Below are 12,403 nucleotides of genomic sequence, written 5' to 3' on the forward strand. Positions count from 1 at the left end.
CTGAGCCATCTGTCTACCCAGGCCTGTATGTTCTTATCTTTTATAAATATATACTGAAATACTTATGAAAGAAATGATATGTCCAAATTTGCCTCAAAATAATACTGGCAGGGTAATACTGGGTGAGAAAATAGATGGAAAAAGATTAGCCATGCGTTGATAATTGAAGCTAAGTAAAGTGTTCATGGGGCTTGATTATACACTTCTGACCATATTTCTTTTAACTTTTTCCATAATAAAAAGTTGTGTGTTTTTTTTAATTAGCCTTAAAAATAATGCTAAGTCATCATTCCAATATTTAGCTACTAAGATTTTTTTATTTTGGAAATCCCTTATTTTAGTGTCATCTTCCCCAACTGACAGTTTTCAAAGCATTTACACAGCCCTTTGAGGAACATACTATTTTTTTTTAAACAGCTTTGTTAAAGTATACTTGGCATACAGTAAACTGCACATATTTAAAGTATACAATTTGATAAGTTTTGATGTGTGTATACCTTTGAAACCACCACCACAGACAAGATAATGAACATAACCATCACTCCCAAAAGTTTCCTCATGCTCCTTTGTAATCTTTTCCTCTTGCCCCTCCTCAACTACTCCCCATCCCTAGGCAACCACTGATCAAATTTTTGTCACTGTAGTTTTTATTTCCTAGAATTGTATATAAATGAAACCATACAGTATGTACTCTTTTGTCTAGCTTCTTTCATTCAACATAATTATTTCTTTTTTTTCCCCCCTTCTGCTTCCCCTCCCTACTCTGGTTCAAGCCGTTGTTTCTCAGTCTGGTTGTGTATCAATAGTTCCTTTTTATTGTTGAGTTGTATTCCATTGTATTGATATAGTACAGGGTGTTTTTTATCCATTCACTTGTTGATTGATATTTGCATTGTTTCCAGTTTGGGGTTATTACAAATAAGGCTGTTACAGGCATTCATGTACAAATCTTTGAATGGACATATGCTTGCATTTATTTTGAGTAAATACCTAAGAGCAGAATATATTATACAATGCAGTTGTATAATATATTGAACTTTTTAAGATACTGTTAAACAGTACTCCAAATTGGTTGTGTAATTTTGCACCAGCAGTTATGAGAGTTCTAGTTCCTGCATATCCTCATCTGCACTTGGTAAGGTCAGTCCTTTAATTTTTTAGCCATTTTAGAGGGTGTGTAGTATCTGATTGAAGTTTTAATTTGAATTTCTCCAAATAATGATGTTAAGTGTGCTTTTCTTGTGCTTATTTGTCATCCTAATATCTTTGGTAAAGTGTCTGTTCAAGTCTCTAGCCTACTTTTTAAATTGGGTTGTTTGTTTTCTTATCATTGAGTTTTGAAAGCTCTTTATATATTTTGGATATATAGGCTTTGCAAACATTTTTTCTCAGTCTGTGGCTTGTCTTTTTATTTTCTTAACAGTGTTTTTTGAAGAGCAGAAATAGATCAGTTTAGATATTAAAGTCCCTCTTATCAATATTTTGTGATTCTCTTTTTGGTGTGATCTAAGAAATCATTGCCTAACTCAAGTTCTCAAAAGTTCTTTCCTACATTTTCTTCTGGAAATTTTATAGTTTTAGGTTTTCTATTTAGGTCTGTATAGTGAGTATAATTTTTTGTATGTGGTATGAGGTATGGATCAAAGTTCATTTTTCTCTATTTGGATATCCAGTTGTTTCAGAACAATTGGTTGAAAAAGACTCTATTGAATTGCCTTTGCACCTTTGGCAAAAATTCAGTGTCCATATATGGGTCAGTCTGTTTCTGGGCTCTCTGATCTGTTCCATTAGTCTATTTGTCCATCTTTGTGCCAATATTATATTTTCTTGATTACTGTAACTGTATAAGCAGTCTTTTTTTTTTTCAACTAGGCAAAGAACTTTATTAACTGTTGTTTCAAAACTTTATTCCCAAGCTTCTTCACCTTAATCAGCTGCAAAGAATGATTTGTGTTAGCAAAAACTGAAAAGAGCTGTGATGTCCAAGGGATTTGGGCTTAAAAATATTAGAGATCGAGATTTTATCAGATCCATGAACAAAATTTTAAAAAGCAGTCATAATATAAAATAGCAGCTCCCAGTAACTTCTTCAAGTTTTATCTTCTTCAGAAGTTGCCGCAGTTCAGTTTGCTTCATTCTTGGAAGCCTCGTCATCATTCTCCACAAGATCTGGAAGTTCATCATCATCATCCTCTCCAGTAGCCAGTGGTGCTTTTCCATCCCCAGATTGTTTGGGCAGAGCTTCAGCCAGTCTCCTTAAACTAGTCAGACTGTGTGCACCGAGCTGGTTTAAGATGCTCGGTAGCATTTCTGTCAGCTGCTGGGTCTCAGCGTGGCCTGTGATAGTCCAAGTGTTCACGGCCAGAGAGGCTTGAATTTTAGGATTGTTAAAGTGGATCACTGTTCCTTGGTTTGTGAACATAGTCAGTTCTTCAATACCAGAGCTATTGTTTGCCCCTAACTTCTTTAAGGAGAACTGAAGTTTTGTATCATGTACTGTAGCTGTTCTGTGAACCACCTTCCTCTTTCTGTGAGCAGTTCCTTTCCCACCAATGTGCTCTTGTGCCTGCAGTTTGGCGAGTTTCTCTTGGTTCACGATAGTTTCTTTCATCTTGTTGGAGAGGAAACGGGGCTGCACATGGAACTAGAGTTGGCTCTCAGGAGTTCTTGGGCAGACCAGCTGAGAATAAATGCACACACGCAGGGACACAAGATGGCAGCTAGAGCATAAGAAGTCCTAATATCAAGTAGCGTTAGTTTTTTAACTTTGAAAATTGTTTTGGATATCTTAGGTCCTTTGTATTTACATATGAATTTTACAAACATTTCCACACAAAAATTTGCTAGCATTCTGATTGAGATTGCATTCAATCTATAGATCAGTTGGAGGTGGGTTAGGGTGCGGGGGGGTGATAGAATTGGCACCTTAATAATATTAAGTCTTTCAGTCCATGAACGCAGTATATTTGTACATTTTTTAGGTCTTCTTCAAAAAAATTTTTTAAAATTGTGATAAAATATAACAAAATTCAAAATTTACCATCTTAAACATTTTTAAGTGTACACTTCAGTTATGTTTAACTGTACTTACATTGTAGCGCAACATATCTCTAGAACTTTTCCACTTTGCAAAACTGAAACTATACCCATTGAAACAACTGAAACTGAAACAACTCCCCATTTCCTCCTTCCCACAGCCCCTAGCAATCACAGTTATACTTTCTGGAGTTTTTTGAGTTGGACTACTTTAGTATTTTATATAAGTGGAATCATATAGTATTTGTCTTTTTGTGACTTGGTTATTGCACTTAGTATAATGTCCTCAAGATTCATCCACATCTTAGCATGTGACAAGATCTCCTTCTCTTTTAAGGCTGAATAATATTCCGTTGTATGTGTGCACCATCCTTTCTTCATCTATGTGTTGATTTGAGTTACTGCCATGTCTTGGTTCTTGTGAATAATGCTGCAAGGATCACAGGTGTGCAAACACTTCTTTTAGATAATGATTTCTCTTCTTTTGGACATATATCCAGAAGTGGGGTTGCTGGATCATATGAGAATTCTATGTTTAATTTTTTAAGAAAACTCCATACTGTTTTGTATTGCAGCTGCACCATTTTTCAGTCATAACAATAGTGCCCAGGGTTCCAATTTTTCTACATCCTCACTAACACTTTTTATTCCTGGTTTTTTGATAGTAGTCATCCCAATGGGTGTAAGAATGGTGTCTCATTGTACTTTTGATGTGCATTTCTCTAATGATTAGTGCTGTTGAGCATCTTCTCATATGCTTATTGGCCATTTGTATGTCCTCTTTGGAGAAATGTCTGTTCAAGTCCTTTGCTCATTTTAAAATCAGGTTGTTTTGTTGTTGTTTTTGTTGTTGTTGTTGTTGAGTGGTAGAAGTTCTTTATATATTCTGAATACTAACCCCTTATCAGATATATGATTTGCACATATTTTCTCCCATTCTGTGGTTGCCTTTTCACTCTGTTGATTGCTTCTTTGATGCACAGAGATTTTAAAGTTTGATGTAGTCCCATTTGTCTATTTTTGCTTTTATTCTTTAATTTGTCATAGCAGTAGTTTGTAATTTTCAGTGAATAGGTATATTTGGGGATCCTCAAGATTATGCTCAGGTTCAATGATTAGCTAGGACTCACAGAACTCAGAAAAGGTGTTATACTCACTGTTCTATTTTACTTATAGTGAAAGGATACAGATTAAAATTAGCAACAGAGATAGGCACATCGAGCAAGGTCTAGGAGACACCAGGCACAAGCTTCTAGTTGTCCTCTCAGTGGAGTCGTGGGGACAGTGCTGAATCCTCCCAGGAACAGTGTGTGACAGCATGCGCGGAGTATTGCCCGTCAGGGAAGTGCATTTGAGCCTTGATGTCCAGGTGTTTTATTGGGGGTTGGTCGCATAGACATGGCTGACCGACCGTAGTTCTCTAGCCCCTCCCAAATTCAAGCAGATTCTATGTGGCCCAAAACCCCCACCACAGAGCCCATTGTTAGCAATGTGGCCCAAGGCCTCATGCAGACAGAAACACTCTTAATAAACAGGATATTCCAAGGACTTAGAGATTATCTCCCAGGAACCGGGCCATATCTTTCTTTGGCATGTGCAAGGTTTGGACACTCCTGACCTGCTGAATTAATTCTCTGTTGTACATCCTTCAGCTCAAATGTCACTTCCTCAGAAAGATATTCTCTGGCCACATTATCTAAAAGTAGTGCCATCCCTTGTATTCTTTATCACATCACCCTGCTATTCCACTCTGTAATTACGTGATTATCTGCCTCCCTCTGCTTGAAATCAATTCATGCGAGCAGAAGCCTTACCTGTCTTGTTGACTGCTGTATCCCTCACACCTAGTACACAGCTGGCATTCACTGTTTTTTAATTAATTAGTAAGCAGAGTAGTAATTATGCCTACAAACTTTTTTAAAAAAGTACCATAAGCCAGATAGAAAAATGGCAAAGGAGTGAATACTTAGTTCATAGAAAAAAATGCTCCTCTTTCCTAGTAATAAGAGAAATAGAAGTTAAAATTACATTGAGATCCCATATTTCACCTATCAGATTGGTAGAAATCCAAGCTTTTCATAGCTTACTGTGTTGATAAGGGCTTGTTGAAATAGGCAGTCTCCTATGTTACAGAATCTTTTTAAAGTGGTACAACCCATAGGGAAGGTGATTTGGCAGTTATACTTTGCATATGTACTTTGACCCAGCAGTTTTACTTCGGGGAATTTCTCCTACAAATAGGCCCCCACATGTGTGAAATAACTTATAGGGGGCATTCATCGCTGCAGTGTTTATAATGACAAAAAGTTCGAAGCGAGTTAAATGTCCATCATTAGGGGATTGGCCTAATAAATTATGATATATTCATACACTGGCTTTGTAACTGGTTAAAAATATATGTTTTTAAAGAATAGGGATGTTCTTTGGGTACTGATGTGTAAAATAAATCTCTGATACATAGTTAAACAAGTGCAGGACAATGCATTTATTGTGCTACTACCATTTGTGTGATGGGGCAATGAGAATATATATTTGTATTTGCTTGTATGTACACAAAGAAACTTTGATAGGATTTGCAGAGAACAATGATGGTGTTAACCTGGGAGATTTGGAAACTAAGTAGTTTAGTGGGAGACTTTTTACTGTATACCTTTTGATAACTTTTGTATACAATAAATAAATAAATTGTACTTAGAAAAAAACAACAACGTATAGTCAGTTTTAAAAATAGAATCCAAAGTACTATAAAGAAGGGTGTGTATATTAAACTGTGCTCAACTATCCCATATCAGCTTCGAGGGTGGGGCAGGGTGGGGTTGGCTAATGTTCATTATAAACCAGAACATCCAGTTGAGCATATTCTGATTGCCTCTTTCATGCTAGGCTTAACCCAATTAAACTGTTAATGTAGCCCAATAGGACAGCAGTGGTGCCATAGAAAGAACAGGTTTTGAAGCAAGAGACCTGAATTTGATCCTGCCTCTGCTGTTTTCTGGCTAAAATTTTGGACAAGTTGCTTTAGTGTACATCTACCAAAACCTCTCAACACGTGAAAAGACAAAATGAGATAATGTGAGAGTGCTTTGTAAATGATTAACTACTGTGTAGAGAGAGCTATTATTACTTGTATTTTAGTTTATTTTGAACGTTAGTCAGCCCATCAAGTTGGTCATAATTGTATGGCTGAGTCACAAACATAACATTCTTAGTATATGGCTGTCACCTCCTCCTAAGAAAATAGAAGGATGAATTCCCTCAGCTGTCCTCCTCAGCTCTCTATCACCCTATGTCTCTGTTCTGTAGATCCCACCTTCTTCATAACCATTTCTTCCCTACTGGACTTGGGCCACTCTAGAGACTTGTGTTCAGCACAGACTATTTTGCTCCGTGAGTGGTGTGTATGTTGCTACCTTTTGTGCTTTGGAATAGTTTCCTTTCCTTTCCTCATAGGGTTTCAGTCTTCATAAATATTTTCTCTATGAAGCCAGAGTTACTTCCTGACTGAAGTAGAGGATGCCTAGTCCTTTGTAAGGCAGCTCTTCTCTCTTTTTCTGTTCCCCTCCGTGTATCCGCCCCCCCCCCCCATTAGTTATCATCCCTCTGTCTGGTATTGTCAATCTCTTCCTCTAATCCTGCTTCTGTACTTTGACCTGATAAGTATGCTCAAGGCTTTGACATCCCTAAAATAACTTTTTCAATTTGAATCCCTTCTGTTGTCATATCATTTTTTTCTTCAAGGAATGATTGCTTTTAATTTCTCAATTTCTGTCCATTCCTCAGTCCATTATGATTTATGATCTGCTTCCCTCTTAACTGTTTTACTTGTGTGAAGAAGTTGGTGAACTTCCCAGTGCCAAATTCAGTGGCATTTCAGCTCTTATTGTGCCTGACTGTTGATGACACCTTTTTGACATGTGCTTCTCCTTTGGCTTCTGTGACATATTGATTCCTGGGGTTTCTTTCCTCTCCCCTGTTCTTTCTCTAACTTAATCTCTTTTGGTGGGTTTTCTCCTCTCCCCTGCTGCTTAAGTTTAGGGGTCATTCACATTCTCACCTTGGTCATAATCTCCCTTTGTATTTTTCTTTCCACAGCTGTTGTAGTACATTAATGACCAGCAAATTCATACTGTTCCTTCTTCCCATTTATACTCTCTCCCTGAGATTTCGTTCTTTTCCGAAGCTATAGAAACTAATGACTTCCCCCAACTCTCTTCTGAGCTTGAAATTCTTATTAACTGCCTTTGGCCTTTCCTGCCTGGTAGCAGGTACTTCAGATCCACCGTCTCCCTTACATAAATCTCTCTCCTCCTCCCGCCTGCGTATCCCCTTGTGAGCCGTCTCCAGCAATGTCATCATCAGCGTCCTAGTCTCTTACACTAGGAACCTCTAGAGTCATCCTTGACTCCTTCCTGACCATTCACATATAATTTGCCACAAAGCCCTATCAATTCTGCTTCTGAAATATCTGTCTTCTACATCTATTTTCCATCACCCTCAGTCAGACTTCTTAAAAATGAAACATAACCTGATGTGTCACATCCTCAACCTTGACAATTTTTATGACTTTCTAATGCCTGTAAGACAAAGTCTAAAGTCCGTTTCACGGCAAACAAGGTTCTTTACAACCTGTTCCTAACCTTTTCTGCCACCAGCCCTGACAAACCCTTTTCTCCAGCCACCTCATGCGTACTCCCTGGTTTTCTGCATAGGCCTTGCGCTTCACTTTCACACCTCTGTGCCACGACTCATGGTGTCTCTGCCTGAAGCCCGTTCACCTTCTACTCATTCTTGAAGGTTCTACTTAAGAATCGTATCTTTTATGTTGCCTTTCTTGACCACACAGAATTACAGTCCTGTAGCACTTGAGAATGATCTCGAATATAATATTCTATATTAAACCTAACTTATCAACTTCTTAAGGGCAGCATCAAGATCTTACTAATTTCAGTACTGCCACAGAAGAGTACTTGGAATATAGAATATTGATAATTACCTGTGGGATGAATATATTGAAAGCAAAGTTAAAGAGAACTCAGCCCACACAGAGTCTGCAGAGCTCCCATGTTTTCTTGTGAACAGCAGATTGAGGTGGTTAAGAACTTGATTTCTGCAGTCAGGGATAGCTGGGTTCAAACCTGCTTTGTCACACTTACTAGCTATGGCTGTTTCCTTACATGTGAAGTGGTGACGATGGGGTGGCTCTGTGTAAATGTAAAGCATACATCAACCCCTGGCACAGTATAAAAATGTTAGGCTATTATTAAGTGTGTAATGTATTTTTAATGAATAATAGTAATACTCTATAGTAATAGTTATACTCTGTAGTCAAAGATGAGGTACAGGAGTGTCATGTTCTCCCAATTCTCCTAAGAATCCTTTCTTAACCAAGTTGATTACATCTTACCAGCAACAGTGACTATCAGTCTACTTTTCTCTCCTGTTCTATTACTGTGTTTCCCCCGAAAATAAGCCCCAGTTAAGATCGTCAGCCAGCCAGACGCATTTAGTACGTTATGATAATGCTCCAGAAGAAGATGACATGACTGTATTTGAATAAATGTAGATTGTTGTACATGAAAAAATAAGACATCCCCTGAAAATACACTCTAATGGGTCTTTTGGAGCAAAAATTAATATAAGACCTGGTCTTATTCGGGGAAACATGGTATCTGTGAGGAGGAGGAGTGCCTGTTCTTTTTCCTTTATTATTTTCATTGTTGTTCGTTTTCTTGGGATTCATTCTACCCTTTACAAAAACTGAGTTTTAGATATGAACCGAGATACCAAAAAGGATATTGAATTTGAAGAATAGGAAAGGATAAACCCAAGATAAGGATAAGGTAATAAAAGGGTGTCTGGATTAAGAGTCTGAGAAAAGTCGAATCTAAGAAAGGTTCTCATTTCGTTCTGTCATTCATCAAGTATTATTGTCCCCTTACTCTATACAGGGCACAATGGGGCAGGGATATCAGAGTTGTTTTAGGCCTAGTTTCTCTCTGTAAAGATATTTTTTTAATTGAATACTTCTTTGAGCTAATTGTAGGTTTACATGACAGTTGTAAGAAATAATACAGAGAGATCCCCTTGTGCATCACTAAAAGGATTTTAAGTCCTTTTAATAGTGGAGGTGATATAGCTCCTTGTATAACTGGTAACTGGTATAAAGCCACAGTAGAAAGCACTTCATGAATTTGGTAAGGTTACTCTGCTTGTCACTGCAGCAAATAAAGGTTTCATGCAGGTATCAATTTTAAACCAAACCTCAGAGAATGTGTATACTATATTCAGTTGGGAATGGGAAAAGAATGCAGTAAGCTGAGCCCCAGGTGAAAGGGAGGACCTGGGTTCCTTCAGTGAGCAGTGGTAAATAAGCTAGACTTCTTAACTGTGCACTTCTTGTAAGTGGGTTCTTTCTTGCATCAGGTTTTTAGAAGATAAGTAATGGTGAGCCTGTTAATCTCAGGTCCAGCTGTTACATTTCTGGTTTTGATATAGAACACCTTGATTCTCCCGAGGGTCTGACTTAATGAAAATTTCACTTGTACTTTTAGAATGACAGTAGAGAACGGCATGAGCACAGCAGCGAAAGGAGGCGGCGCGGCAATCCTGAGCCCGTGTCTAATGGAGGACCCCAGGGTGACGCACTGCAGGCAGTGGAACAGGATGATGAAGAAGATGAGGAACTGACTCTGAAATATGGCGCCAAGCACGTGATCATGCTCTTTGTCCCCGTGACTCTCTGTATGGTGGTGGTGGTGGCCACCATCAAATCAGTCAGCTTTTACACCCGGAAGGATGGGCAGCTGTACGTATGAGTGTTTTGTTTTATGATTCTCAAGACCAGTGTAGCTTTTCTTCACAGCATGTCATCTCCAGCTTGAAGGCCTCTGAACTGAAGGGGCACGAAGGCTAGAGAGTTCTTCACTCAGAAGGAGTTGAGAGAGTGAGGAGTTATTTGTTACTTGATGCTTTAAGTAGAGAAAATGAAAGCCACAGAACTAGATTTCCTGTATGGTGTCACTAAGGGCTGAATTTATTTGAATTCAGCGGGTAAAGAGTTGAATAGTAATCTTTCCCACTTCACAGCCATTGCGCCCATTGTTCTTTGCCTGGAACATCCTTTTCTAACTTAAGTGGATTAATTCCTATTATCCTACTCACTTTGTCTTAAATGTTAAGTCCAAAGATAACTTCCCTGATCCTGCTAACAAAAATAGGTACTTTCTGGTATTCTGTCTCATACCATCCTGTTCTTTTTCACGTGTAGCAATATGCAAATATATATATATTTATTTACATTATTTGTTCAGTACCTGGTTTCCTTCTATACTGTAAGTTCCATCAGGCCACTTTGTTTCCAGGGCAAGGTATGTAATAAATGCTCAGTGAAAAAACAACAGTTGTTAATTGAAAGGCTGAAGAATTAATGCTAGCTGGCGCTCTTGGAGAACTGTCATGTATATTCTCTGGCACTGTTGGTGCCAGTCCTTTGCGTCCAAGAAAAATGCTTTGATTCATATGTCACCTAGTTCTGTCTCTAGGATTCTCATGGGGCTCAACTTTTAAGTGGATTTTAGAATTTGAAATTGGCAAGTGTCTGAAAAACTGTGGGGTGCTGAATGCAAGCTTTTAATCTTTAGGAGAAAGGCTAAGACAGTGAGTAAAGGTCAGGAGTTAGAGACAATAGCCAAAAGAGATTGAGGAATATTCTCTGTAGGAGTTAGAGTTAGGTTTGGCTACATATTATAGAACAAGGGTTAGCAAGCTGTAACCCACAGGTCAGATCTGCCTGTCATCTGTTTTTGTAGCTAAAGTTTTATTGGAACACAACCATGTCCATGCAGTTTATATTGTCTATGCCTGCTTTTATAATGGCAGAGTTGCCATTATATGACTCACAAAGCTTAAAATATTTACTCTCTAGTCCTTTACAGAAAGTTTGCTGACCCCGTTATAGAAAATCAAAACAACTGGTTTACATGATAAAGATATTTTATTTCTCTCCCACGGTGTGCAGAGGTAGTCAGTCCACATTGGTGTAGTGGCTTCACATTCATCAGGGACTCAGGCTCCTCCTCTCCTCTTTCACTGCTACACTCTACGTTATTCCAGGGTCTGTACTCTAGTTTATTGTGGGTGCTGGAGCCCCAGCCTTCATTCAGACAGCAGGAAGGCGTGGCGGAGAACAGGACATAAGACATCTCTCAGCAGAATTAACTCCTTTCTTAGAAGTTCTACACAACACATCTACTTATAACTCATTGGCCATTACTTAGTCTCATGGCCACACCGGACTATATATAGAGTCAGAAACAGTCTTTTAGCTAGGAACATTGGCACCTAGAGTAAAAGTGTTTTTATGTGAATGAGAAAGAAGGGGAAGATGGACATACGGCATTATTTCAAGACAACTCCAGTTGCAGTCACCCTAAAGATGAAAGATAATAATTATAAGCCATATTACCTTCCTCTGACAACCACTTGTAGCCTGGGTAGTTTACGTGGCAGAATCCGGTTCTTCTGCAAATCACTAATAAGCTGTGGAGAAGGAACATTTGAGGAGGTAATTATTTCAGTATATAGTGCCCACTGCATGAAGCCAGTGTCTGGCTACAAGGAAGTCCACCTCTCCATGTTTTAGATGTCTCTTTTTATTTCGAAGCACTTACTTTAGAGGCTAGCTATTTTTCTTAGGGTAAAAATTCTTGGCTGGATTGATGAAATGGAAAAAAGTAACATATCAGTTGAATCAAGGCAACAAACCTTGGGTTGAAGAGGGTATGTGGTTTGGGATAACACTCACCTGGGGCTTTTGTGTTTTGTTTTACTGTAGAATCTATACTCCATTCACAGAAGACACAGAGACTGTGGGCCAGAGAGCCCTGCACTCCATTCTGAATGCTGCTATCATGATCAGCGTCATTGTTGTCATGACTATTCTCCTGGTGGCTCTATATAAATACAGATGCTACAAGGTGAGCACAGAGACAGAGCTTTGCTTTTCACCATGTTCTTTTTATGATTGGATTTTCCTGTCACATGCCTTAATTGGTCTAGTAAAGAAAAAGATCTTATATTCTTGAACTAAGTTATTTTTTAGTTTTTTCCCCTGTCATTGTAGAACATTTGAAAAATACAAAAAGGCATACATAGAAACAAATGTTTGCATATTATACCACAATCTAAATGGTTTTAACATTTTGATTTGTGATATATACATACATATATATACATATATATATATGTATGTATATATACATATATACCAAAGGGATATATCCTAAGACCTTTGGTGTTTCCTCATTCACAAATAGCATAATATAATATATTTTCCCCATAAAATAACATATAACTTAAAAAAAATCAT

At 38.1% G+C, this 12,403-nt stretch overlaps 1 protein-coding gene and 1 pseudogene across 2 annotated transcripts in view; one reads left to right on the forward strand and one right to left on the reverse strand.

Moving 5' to 3' along the window:
• PSEN1 (presenilin 1) overlaps nt 1–12,403 on the forward strand; it is a 62,758-nt gene that overhangs the window by 16,848 nt on the left and 33,507 nt on the right. For both annotated transcript variants that reach the window (XM_019733624.3, XM_019733626.3), the window contains exons 4-5: nt 9,588–9,841; nt 11,870–12,011. In XM_019733624.3, coding sequence (XP_019589183.1) covers nt 9,588–9,841; nt 11,870–12,011 — 396 coding nt within the window. The remainder of the gene's footprint in view (nt 1–9,587; nt 9,842–11,869; nt 12,012–12,403) is intronic.
• On the reverse strand, nt 2,063–2,812 carry LOC109448360 (transcription factor BTF3 pseudogene; annotated as a pseudogene).

This window comes from Rhinolophus sinicus, chromosome 3, assembly GCF_057876585.1.
Source record: "Rhinolophus sinicus isolate RSI-liver-muscle chromosome 3, RSI-T2T, whole genome shotgun sequence".
Lineage (NCBI taxonomy): Eukaryota > Metazoa > Chordata > Mammalia > Chiroptera > Rhinolophidae > Rhinolophus > Rhinolophus sinicus.